At 42.8% G+C, this 12,458-nt stretch overlaps 1 protein-coding gene across 1 annotated transcript; it reads right to left on the reverse strand.

Annotated features, from left to right (window-relative positions):
* Positions 1–2,024: 2,024 nt before the first annotated feature.
* mri1 (methylthioribose-1-phosphate isomerase 1) lies at positions 2,025–9,833 on the reverse strand. The gene is made up of 6 exons (XM_026359945.1): positions 9,274–9,833; positions 8,099–8,322; positions 6,655–6,824; positions 6,385–6,561; positions 6,051–6,275; positions 2,025–4,299 (listed from the first exon to the last, which is right to left on the reverse strand). The coding sequence occupies exons 1-6, from the start codon at positions 9,403–9,405 to the stop codon at positions 4,166–4,168; spliced, it is 1,062 nt and encodes a 353-aa protein (XP_026215730.1). The 5' UTR covers positions 9,406–9,833; the 3' UTR covers positions 2,025–4,165.
* Between the last annotated feature and the right edge of the window lie 2,625 nt (positions 9,834–12,458).

Here is a 12,458-nt window from a genome sequence, read left to right on the forward strand (position 1 = left end):
TGTGAAGTCACAGACGGTTGACCGGTATTTTAATGTAACAATAATAACATTCGTCACGTGAAGTTCACTGAGAAATTCAAGCATTAAATTCAGTGAGTGTGTTTACAGCTACATTAGTATCCCTGGCTTTGAGTTTTATCTGTGTGTGGATCTCCCCAGGCCACTCTTGCAGCTACTAGCATAACACGCCTGGAATTCCACAAGGAACTGTCAAGAATTAGAGCATGGTGGGTAATGTAGGCACCAGGAAGAAGGATGTGACACTGAGCATGAACACCGTTTTGGTTTCCAGCCATACGAACTCTGCTGCTTGCACTTAGTTTTTCTAATTGATCACCTGTAGTGAAGAGCACACATGGATAAGATGCATTTAGATGTTACTTCCAGGACATCGTAGCCAGGATATGAGTGTGTATGTAAATACACCCACTGAGATTTTATCCAGATTTGATCCCAGATTGTGTGGCCCCTTGATATAAACCACGTTAAAGAAAGGACTGAGCAGCTGCCGTCCCTCTCGTTAACCATGTCCACTCCACTTCACTTAGCTGTATTATTGCTGCACCTATAAGGCAGTGAGCAGTGTGGGCCCTGGGACATTCAATACAGCAATTAGATCCCATACACATACCGTTTTTTTTTTTAAACTTGTGTATACTGTGACATGGGAGATAGAACAGGGTTCAATCTGCATTTTAACAATAAATAACAGTCTACTGGTTATGGGAAATACAAGGTTAATGTCAGGTGCTGTAATGATGAGTGTGTGGCTACAATTAATGACTATTCACCTTACAAATCAGCTAATAATTTAGTGTAGATAATGTCAATGTGACGTCTTCAATTTGGCTGAAATTATTTTCCATTTACAGTGAGATAAAACTGAGAAGAATCCATGACTGAGACAAATGTCTTTGTGTATCTGATCTTATGGAGTACTTTGATGAGCTGGATGTCAGCGTTAACGTTATGAGGCGTGATTATAATCACAGAAGTCGAAACACATTCCGAACTGAGCACAAAGGCGAGAAGTGGCCGAGTGTGTGAAGTCTGATCACAGCCACTTACTACAGAGAGTTCATTTGAGTTGAATATTACATTCTGATTGTTGGTGGTATCAGCTTCCTGCGGAGAGAAACTGCTGTGTGGGAGACACCCCACCAATCTTAAAGGAATAGTTCACCCCAGAATGAAGGCATTACATCACCTAGCGCTCAAGCTTGGTAAAGGTGTTACAAAATTTCCAAATTCCCAGTTAGGTTTATGTTTTTATCTTAGATTTCCAACTAACTGATCATAGCTGTGGGTTTTTACTGCATATATTTATCATTTGTCTTGGTTGTTTGGAGAGACGCTTTAAACACATTTACATTCACATTATTATCAACTTAAAAAGCTGGTAACGGAGATGTTTATTTACACATCCTGTGAACACAGAGCCACATTATCATTCATTTAGAGTCATGTTTGTGCACAACTGACAAAGGTTAAGTCCAATATTTACTCTTCTTTCAGCTCCCGAGGGAAATATCTGGCTCTTCAGCTCCACTAGGTTCAGCAGCTACTCACTAACTTTATTAATGCTGCTTTCTGTTTATTTGATAAATACAATAAGAGTGAACCAAAACAGTGAAGTCGCAGGATGTAAAACCAAAACAATGAGCTGACAGAGCGAAGCCGAGACACTGTGTAGAGCTCAGAGAAACTGATGAGTCAGGGGTAATTTCACCTGACACAACTCACGTAGTCATTTTTCCATCATTAATATAAAAATACTGATTAGTGCAACTTGACAGTACAATATTTAACTCCCCTCTGATGGCAGGCACAGTGTTATAAAATATAGAACAGACATTCAGCTTATTTTATGACATAAAATGGCATTTTATGGCATCTAACCTGTAAAATGATTTTTGTTTAAACTCCACTTGTAGTAACAGGCAATATAGTGTAGGTATTTAAACAACATTTAACATTAGTAAAGCCTTCACTGATGCGCAAGTGAGCAGATAAGCAAACCTTCATTTTGGGGTGAACTACTCCTTTAATAGGGATGGATGCCTGTATTACAGAAATACAACAGCATTAGTAGAGTCTCACAGCAAAAACTGTTATGGTGAAAATGACACTACTTTTTTTTTTTTTTTTTTTTAGGTTTTTCATTTTCATTCATACAGAGTGTCCTGTGAAGTAGAGTGTTATCAGTACGGTGCTGAAGAAATGTTAAGTATGTTACATGTATATATACTGTAAGTACATTATGATGATACAAACGTGATATGATATGGTACAAGTGGGAACAGCATGATACAAAGAAGGAGTGAGGTATAATTACAGTCATACAGTACCAGTTACAAGTCTGATTTTTCTTTGTTTCTACTGATCGATACCAAAGACAACAGGATTTTGACATAACATGGAATTATGTAGTAAGCAAGAAAATGATAATAAGCAAAATATGTCATAGTTAAGATTTTGGATACCTCAACAGTGCACCTTTACTTTAAGACATCATCAGTCAATCCAGAAACTCTTTAAATTAGATCAATTATTATTTACGATATGTTGAATCTAAACTGAGTCAAAAAAACAAACAACAACAAACAAGTTAAATAAAACCAATCTCATGACTGCCCCAAGAAATGAAGACTAAAGGTTCCTCTGTTGCTGAGGATACGTTCATTAGCATCACAGAAGTCACATCAGTGCTGCCCAAACTAGCAGACATCTCAACTGTTTGGAGGAAACTCACTGAATCAGGCCTTGATTGTTGAATTTCTAAAAAGAAACAACTACCAGAGGAGGCATCTGAGATTTTTGGTAACAAATGCCTTTGTGACACAGAGTAGAAGAACAAATGTTATCTGTGTGGCTCAGATGGAGGGGGAGGAGGAGTGATGGTGTGGGCGTGCATTGCTGGTGCCATTGTTGACTTCATCACTAAATTCAATAATAAACCAGCATGACCACCAAAACATTCTGCTGCTTCACGCCATCCCATCTGGTTCACACTTCATCTGACCATCGCTTGTTTTTCAATAGCACAACGACCTCCAACACGCTTCCAGTCTGTGTAAGAGCTAGAAGGAGAGTGATGGACTGCTGCGTCAGGTGATCTAAACCCATGTGAGACGGTTTGGGATGAGCTGGCCTGCAGAGACTCCCTCATGATGAGACACTCTTTTGCTTACTACATAATACCACATGTGTTATTCAACAGTTTGTATGTGTTATTCATCTAGAATATAGAAATACTATATCAACAATGAAAAGCCACTAAATATGTGGTGTGGCGGTTGTGTTGACCAGGTACTGTACGCTGTCATAGGCTTCAGCTGACTAACAAGAGAGAGAAATTCCACTTGTTCAAAATTTGTGAAATACAATTTGCCATGCCACTGATGAACTTCTGGATGTGAAAGTCAATGAGCTACAAATTTGGATTTTTACAAAAAGGTTTCCACACAGACCAAAGGAAATTAAATGTTAATATAACATTTTCAGATTCAAATTTCATTTTGAATAACCACATATTTGGTTATAGTAGCTGTACCTTATGCTAGCAGGGGTTAGTTTTCTACATATGTACATACTACCAGCAAGGACATTTATATTTACAAGTGGATAGCAGCATTTTAGAAACCATAGCTAAAAGGATGACTCTGAAAAAGGAAATTCAGTCATGCCACTTTAGTTTCTGAAAATGACCTCAGTAATGACTCCTAATAACAGTTTGCCAAGTAGGAATTTAAGGATTAGAGTCCAGCTGAGCTCTACTGTTGTGGCAGAAGCCAAAAAAGGAGAAAGAGGCGAAGGAAAGTGAAAGAGATGAGATGGAAAACTTGGAAACTGGAAATGAAGAACCCACACTTAAAACAAAGGACACAAAAGAAAGGGGAGACTGCCCATGTGTGTCTGCTCGACTCCCTGCAGTGAATCTGTGTATCTGTGAGTGAGAGACTGAAGAACATTTCTTCTTCTGCGTGCACCACTGACACGTAGCAGTGACTGTGCGTTTATCGAAACTAAAATAAACGACAACCATGACTCTGCGTGTGTGTATGTTTGTGTGTGTGTGTGTGTGTTCTGTGATGAAATGAGTGTCTCTGACTGTGAGGTCAAGGTGCAGTGGTGCACATGGACCAGCAGGAGGCGCTGAGTGACTCTAGAGGGCAGTGAGGCGGCCGGTGAGCGCAGCCTGGAGCTCAGAGGGGAGGAAGACTCCCAGCTCAGTGATGATGCCTCCTGTGATGAGCTGGTGAGGAGTCACGTCGAACGCCGGGTTCCACACCTCGATACCTGCAGTAAACAGTCCGGGATGAGTGACACAGGCCGTTCAGTCAACACTTTAACTATTTCAACTAATATTTCAGCTTTTAGCAAAGTTTAAATTATTATTTTGTAACTCAACAAATCCCATAAAAAGATCAAAAGTTTTTATCTTAATGACTGATTATTTCATTTTAAATATTTCGAACAACTAGGAGGGATGCAACTAACTAGTAGTTTACAATAAACTAGAAATAATTAAACAAGTCTGAAAAATGTGTGATGTATAGCAGGAAATGGACTTTTTATCATCCCAGATTTATCTGGAGACACTAGTCAAATTCTCAATGCTTCCTGACTTTGCTACCCCATCTGTGGCATTCAGCATCAAAACAAATGGAAGAAAAAAAAAAAAGGATCAGACCACAAATGTATAGTTTAATTCCTAAAAAGCTTGCATCATTTCCTAAAACAGCTGGGCAGTTTACATTTTTAGACATTATTTTCAGTCAAGGATTAATACGCTGCTCAGTAATTACTGCAGCAGGACACTGTATGTAGGACTCTCTCAAAATAAACTAGAATGCCAGAAAAGAAGGAGCGTGTCAGCAGCAGTGAGTCATTGTTGTGTTTTGACTAATCTCTGGATAACAATAAAGGTCTATGGGACAGTGGCAAATTATCTGTTGACCAAAAAAAAAACCCTCAATCTTAATTCAAGGTTCACTTACTGTCTTTCAATCACCCCCCCCCCCCCCATCTCTCTCAGCGAAAAAAGATAATAAGTGGGTTTTAAATTAAGATCATCCAATCTTTTGTTTCTAGGGTTACAGACAATTTTTCTCATTCAAGCTGTGCCAGGCTTTGTCGACACAGGCAGTGACTGTTCGTTGACCAGTTTGTTGCTAGTGATTTGCTGACTTAAAAAAAAAAAAAAAAAGGAATAGAATGAAAGCTTTACATTTATACTTTGAAATGTGGTTTATGGAAGAGACCAGAGAGTGTAGAGAGAAGAAATGTAATGTACAAGCACACATCCCCGTCCCCCAGAGGCCACTGTGCTCATTTAATGAGTGTGCTTTAATTACTGTGATGTCACCGAGCACCTCTCTACTCTGGCAGCGTAATTAGAGCTCAAATGACTCAACTTAGCTTCTGAAAACTCACCTAAAACACACGACCAGTGTCCACTCGTACCGAGCCGGACTGTGACGCATGGGTCCCAGAAGGCTCAGGACGGTCCCACAGTGACACACGTCTGTAAATCTGTAATTCTGTAGGTTTCTTCAGGTATTCACCCACAGTTTTTACAATTACTAAGTTAAAAAGAGAGGCAGGATCTCTAGTCATCTCTCTACAGCCACTGTCTTAACAAAGGCATAAAAATACTAAATAAAACGTGAAGACCAAGTTACTTTCTCCAGTGCAGAAAGACCTAAGCAGAAGTCGGAGACCCAGAGAAATGCTTCTGCACGGGTAACATGATTTCTCGAAGAGCTGTCCCACTCCTGACACAGCATCTGGATCCCATGCACCCTCTTTCACTCAGGCACTTAGACTATATGTGACGTCAATTAAACACAGAGAGAGTTCGGTGCTTAGGGCTTAAGGTCGACACTGGAACTGGGCCACACTCATCCATCTCTCTAAGCCCCTCAATCCTCTACTGAAATCACTGTTTTTTTTGTGTTTGTTTACAGTTTCCTGCCTTTTTATTATTTTAAAACCACTTTTGTGTCTTTCTCCAAAACCGCCACAACATCCCATTGTGCACTTGTTACCTGGGGCAGCAATGGGGACTCCATTTATACTGGTGAGCTCTTCAGGTGGGCGCACTTCAATGACGATGTCCCTGCCGCTCTCCAGGCTCAAGTCGCACGACGTGCTGGGTGCAGCCACATAGAAGGGGATCCCATGGTGCTTTGCGGATATAGCCAGCTGGTATGTGCCCACCTTGTTGGCGGTGTCACCGTTGGCAACCACCCTGTCTGCACCCACCACCACAGCTGACAGGGAGAACACGACAAAAAGAAAATGTTAAGAAGAAAAAAGGAGAGAGAAGAAGGTAAAATGAGTACAGACAGAAAACCTGAGGAGGAAAACTGACAAACACACCTGTGATGTTCATTTCTCTCATGGTGAGGGCTGCCATGCTGTCTGTAATAAGCGTAGCAGGGATTCCCTCTGCTACCGCCTCATACGCCGTCAGTCTGGATCCCTGGTTGTACGGCCTCGTCTCCGTGCAGTACACACGCTTCAGTCTGCCCAGCGCGTGAAGGCTTCGCACCACGCCTACACACCAGCAGTCATAACAGTTACGCTGCCACAAATATTATTTAAACAATCGCCCTCTTTTCTCATTCACACCCACGGCTCCAGTCTTACCCAGTGCGGTGCCGTATCCAGCTGTGGCCAGCGAGCCGGTGTTGCAGTGTGTGAGGATGGTCACGGAGTCCCTCGGGACGCCAGACAGGATGTGCTGCGCGCCATAGTTACCAATCTTCCTGTTGTCATTGACGTCACGCTCCAGCATCGCTTCGATCCAGGCAATTACACTGTAGGAGGGCAGCCACAAGAGGTGGAAATTGAGGAGAGGGTATCGTGGACTTAATGTGTCATATCAGACTTTCTTTGTGTTGCCCTCAATTCCTACCTTGTAGCCACTTAGTGTTTTCATAGTAGATACACTGACCTTTGGAAACTGCCCCACAATCCAACTCGCACACCACAAGTTCCCAGAACTACAAATCACCCATGTGTCCCCACTAGGTCATTCAACCCACTGCTCTAGTGTCATTTTTCACCTATATGAATCACTGGCATAAAAGGTTACGTGAGGGTGCTGATGCTGGGCATGGACTAAGCAGCCTGCCGTGATTAAATGACTGTAACTGATATCAGAAGCCCCAACTTTATAAGAATGCCGACAAAGAAACTGTATTTAATGTCGATAAGTCACATCTGGCCGTTACACAATCCACTTAAAGAGGTCCGTATCGGAGCCGTTGTGCTGGCCGATCCAGAACGTGGTGTCTTGTCCTAACACAGCAGTCATTTATCCACCTTGATGCTATTTTCCAATAAATACCAGCACCAACATGTCTCCTAACGTGACATAATGATCTGCTTCTCTCCTGTTAACCTGCATGTGCAGCTCTGAACTTCTTTCCCATTGAGCCAAACACTGTAAAAATAAAGCTGCTCTGAGAGCTTCTGTTTCACACTGACAATTAATCTGCAGTGACATGAGTGGTATATGGGCTTTCTAACTTTCACAGCGTTTTCAGAAAGACACCTGCACCTGGTGATGAACATGGAGGTGCTCTAGCAGCCGCTAATATTCACGGAAGAAGCACAAGTTCAGATCACTTTAATTTACACCACAGGTTTTTATGGATAAGACTCATTACAGAACAAACAAGTGGTGTAGGTGAAGTGTTTGTTCGCCTTAAAGGCGAAAAACAGTTTGGGTTTTCTTGAAAACCAGGTTTCTGTGTACATTCAGTGTATTCTTGAGGTCCAACAAATATTTTTCCAATGCAAATCCAATTCCTCCATCATATCCCTCCTAGCACTTCCACTAAAAGTTTGTGAATCCATTGGCAGCAGAGTGCATTACATCACTCACAGGCAGGCTCTTTGTTTACACACAACATAGAGTCAACCACCGCCTGCTAATTACACACAGACATATGCAGGAATATGCACCATGTGATTTCATTACATTACCGTGAATAACCCGACATTGAATTCTGGGCCTGTGCAGTTCCCCCGGTTAATATAATCCAGCCTCAGCTTTGAAACCATCGCCTCCCTCCAACAAGCTCACCTTTCTCTTAGCTGCTCTGAGTTCTTCTCCATGCTCTCGTTCTCAGCAAACTCCATCAGCTCGCGGGCAGCGCGGCCCATGTTGACGGCAGTGGGCCTGGCTGAGGTCAAGTGGCACAGAGACTCCCTGATGAAGGTCACAGGATCATCACCCCCAGCGCCCGCCCGCAGCTCCACAGCCAGGCTGAGGCAGCCGACAATGGCGATGGCCGGCGCACCACGCACCTGCAGGAACAGGAAGAGGACAGTCGTGATCACAGCGTGGTCCGACTTATAAAGGCTCTCTCCCAGTTGTCACAAGGATTATTAATCTAGTCTCAGCACAGAGTTTTAGCTGGATGAGCCAAAAGTTGTCACGACAGCTTTGACTGAAATGATATCATCTCTGAGTTGGAGTGATGCTTTTAGACTTCATTACGATTCCCCTCCTGCATATGGCACATTCCTTCACACACTCTCTGTCTCACACACACACACACACACACACACACACACACACACACACACACAGGATCAAACGTGGAGCTGCAACATACAGTGTGTGTACGACTGGGAAGACAAAAGAGTGAACAACTGCTCAGCACTAACAAGTGAGCATCTGAAGATGTTGCCAGCTGTTACAGAACTTGAACAACATGCGGCTGTGTGAGCGCCTCTGTCTGTCAGGGGCTCCAGGAATGGAGAGAGAGAAATGAAGTGAAGGTGTCACTGAGTGCAGCACAAGACCAAATGCAAAGGAACCCTGGCAAAGGCCATTAATAATTCATCAATAATCTCTCCCAAAGAAAGAGAAGGAGGGGGGCATATTCATGGGTGGTGCCTGTGTGCAGATACCTTCCCTGCTGGAAAAACCATCATAGAGATCATGCTGGTCTCTACTGGTTTTTCCAATAGTCGTGTGTCGCGCTGGCAAAATGTGAAAACTATAAATAAAAGATCGAGGGTTTGGAGGCATCAGACCGGGGCTGAAGGTGTTTCCAAAACAAAAAATCAGCCCGACAACGGGTGCAGGGCGGCGAGAAACACACGCGTGCAGCGGTGGGAGCACAAAGAGCCGACAGAAAATACGCACGACGGGAGTTGTTACATGCTGCAGCAGCAGACACGCAGGACAGACTGAGGAGTAGGTGAAGTGACAGAGAGGGGGCGGCGGGGAAAGAGAAAGGAGCTCCGTACCTTCATGGACTTGATGGCCTCGTACGCGTCCTGCACCGAGCGGATCTCATCGTAAGCGGTCTGGTGAGGCAGCAGCAGCTGGTTGAGGATCTGCAGAGACCCGGCCCGGTAGCGGATCGCTTCCAGCGTCATGGCCGAAATACGAAACGGGATAGTAAAGGGGAGGGGAGGGGGGGGAGAATTAGCACGAATGGACCGTTTGCGGCCGGGTGCGCACACACACACACACTCACACACACACTTTCACACTCTCCCCCTCTCTCTGAGCGGATGCACGCTGAAGTGACCGCGGCCTGGCAGTCGATGGTCCCGGGAGCCGTCGCACAGAGGAGACGGGAAGTGAAGCAGGAGGTGGAGGAGAGAGGGAGGAGGTGCGTGTGGGACGGAGTAAAAAAAAAAAACAACAAAAAAAAACATACAAAACAAAAAGAGGAGACGGTCTGCTGTGCTGACGGGAGGATAAAAAAGGGAAAGGAGTGAAGAGAGAGGGTCAGGAAACCTTCACACACTGACAGGCGAGCAGGGAGGCAGACGCGGAACCACGTGTTCACCCGAGCAGGAAGCCCTCAGCCCGGTGACCACGCCCACCGAGGTGTCCAATCTTCTCCAGACTCCGCTCTTCTGTGTCGGTGCACCATCCCCCCCTTCATCTTTCACATTCAGATCTGTTATTAGCATAACACCAAAGCCTCAGCCACCCCCAACAGCAGCAAGCCGTGTCTGAAAAAAATAATAATGTTTTGTCTTTGATCGTTTTAACCCCCTTTTCTCTGAGTTGACACCTGCTCAGTGTCCAGCCCCCATGTTCAGAAGGGGTAACACTTCTCATCACCATCACCCCCATGTGCTCAAGGTGACAGAATAAAAAAGAGCACTGTCCTTATCATGTTTTGTGTTGGATATGCTGTAGGGTTTTTTTTTTTTTTTTTGCTTGAAATCTAGGGTAAACACGTTTTTTGGATTTTAGAGTGATGATATAAAGGCACGAAAAGTAGAATCAACACAAATCATATATTCATATTAGAAATAATGCTAATTTCTGTTGCAGACTTCTGAAACATTCACTAATACAAAAGTCCATTATTCTTAAAATCAGGACAATACATTGATTAGTATCAAGCTGATAAAAAGACATAAAAAAAAGTTCTTCATTCATTACAGACACAATCATGTTGTTTGACCATTTTAATTCATGTTAACACCTACCTCATACATAAGACAAAGCCTAGACAATCAGGCCTTCATACAATCCCATTCTGAGCTGCACAAATCATCGAGACTTACTCTTAAAAATAGAGACAGAGCATATTATGCTGTATATTTGCTGTATATAAATATTACATTTAAATTGATTGCCCTTCCATGACTTCACAGATAAAAAAAATAAAATAAAAAAGTCAAACAAGTATTTTCCCAAGCCCAGATGAACACATTTCCTGAAGCTGATTAAGACAGAAACAATAAAAATAACAAAAAAACAACCCATCAGACACATTCTGGAGTAGGATAAAAAAAAAAATAAGAGAGAGACAAACAAACTAAAAGAGGAGTGATAAGTAGTGTGTGCTGTTTTGTATGTGGGGGGGGAAAGGAGTGAGTAACCAGCGGGACAAACTTTAACAATATGTCCTTCTGCCCGGGTCCTGACCATCCAAAGACCACACTGAATGCTGATGAGCTCGTTGCCATGACAACGGGGCTGCCTCAGAGGCCACAAGGTTACTCGAGGAGTGGGGTGATGTGGCAGCAGTGTGTGTGTGTGTGTGTGTGTGTGTGTGTGTGTGAGTTTAGGGTGAAATGGGGTTAAAGAAATGGGTGCTGCCCAGCTGCAGCTTTTGCAGCTTTAAATGCTGTTAAAACCTGGGAGTTCGGCAGCCTGGAGCTACGCTGTCACATTTAGTAAATCAGAACCATGCTTATTGTTAAAATGACCAAAAACACATGCGCTTTACATCACAGCTAGTGTTTCTGAAAACCATCTGTTATAGAAAGTTATAACACCTAAAAGTACCAAACATTCCCTCGGTCCAGTTTCTTACTTACTAATGGTTGGACAAAAAACATCAACAAAGCAATTTGGAGATGTTTGCTTTAGATTTTTGGACATCGTAAGAGGCAAACCACAAAATTACCATAATCATTAATGAAAATAATTGTTAGTTGCAGCATTAATAGTTTGTAGTGCTCCAGGCGAGCATTTGTTTCCATTCATTTCTGTGTGGTATGAAAACCAATTAGTAGACCCTTCAAATGTTCTTGAATTGTACAGTCTATTGAGCCTGCATTCATTTTTGTCAAAGTAACATTATGATAATATTTATCATTGATGCAGAGCTTCAGATAAATCTGTTTCTAAACTGCAGTGCTGCATAATGCATCACTGGAAAACATTAATGCAGACTTGATGGATTATGGACGTGATGGATTACACAACTCAATGAGCCAAATGTTTGGCTCAAAGTCAAGCAGGTCTGCTAAGTGATTTTAGTACCACGTGGAAATTAATGGAAACCACTGGCTGCCTTGAAGAGTAGGGAACAAACATGCACAATTGGTCACTGTGCTGCATAAATATGTGCCTATACTTTTAAGTGTACATGACATCTGGTCAATGATGGGAAAGTTACAAACATACCGGTATGGCACTGAGGGCCCTAACAGTATTATATTATAAGCTAGAGGTTTATCTGTCCTTGCACTGCCCCGTGTATATGAAAAACAGCAGGTGAGAAAAAGCATAATACCACTTACGAAGAGTACCAATATATGCTCTTCTGATAAGAAAGTGGAGGAAGGAGTGTTAGATAAAAACCACCACAGGCTATGGAGAGCTGTATCAAATCAACTTTAACAAGGATCATTTGCTAACTCAGTGAGGCAGCGGGTGGATTTGTATCATGTGACCAAAAAAAAAAAAAAAAAAATGAGTGGAGTTCATTAGTGGAGTGAAACATACACACACTGTATTCACACGTTGCATCATGGCCACGTGCATCAACATGGATCGACAGAATCTGCTGACAAGATAGCAGGTTCTCAAGCACATAGAGTAAACATTTGTCCACAGTTCTAAACAGAGCAGAGAATATGTGGCAGTGAAGTGACACACTTGTACAACTGCTGCTTTGTGCATCGTGTGTTGTTGTTGTAAACAATAAATTGCCAACTGTCTGCATTTGTCACCT

The sequence above is a fragment of the Anabas testudineus genome, chromosome 1 (assembly GCF_900324465.2).
Source record: "Anabas testudineus chromosome 1, fAnaTes1.2, whole genome shotgun sequence".
In the NCBI taxonomy this organism is placed as follows: Eukaryota; Metazoa; Chordata; class Actinopteri; order Anabantiformes; family Anabantidae; genus Anabas; species Anabas testudineus.

Excerpts from the sequence above, each read along its gene's own strand:
- mri1 (XM_026359945.1), bottom strand. The coding sequence starts at position 9,405 with ATGACGCTGGAAGCGATCCGCTACCGGGCCGGGTCTCTGCAGATCCTC. Across the intron at positions 6,276-6,384 it reads GAGAGAAATGAACATCACAG|CTGTGGTGGTGGGTGCAGAC; the intron begins GTGTGTTTGTCA and ends TCTCCCTGTCAG. Across the intron at positions 4,300-6,050 it reads AGTCCCCATTGCTGCCCCAG|GTATCGAGGTGTGGAACCCG; the intron begins GTAACAAGTGCA and ends TGTTTACTGCAG.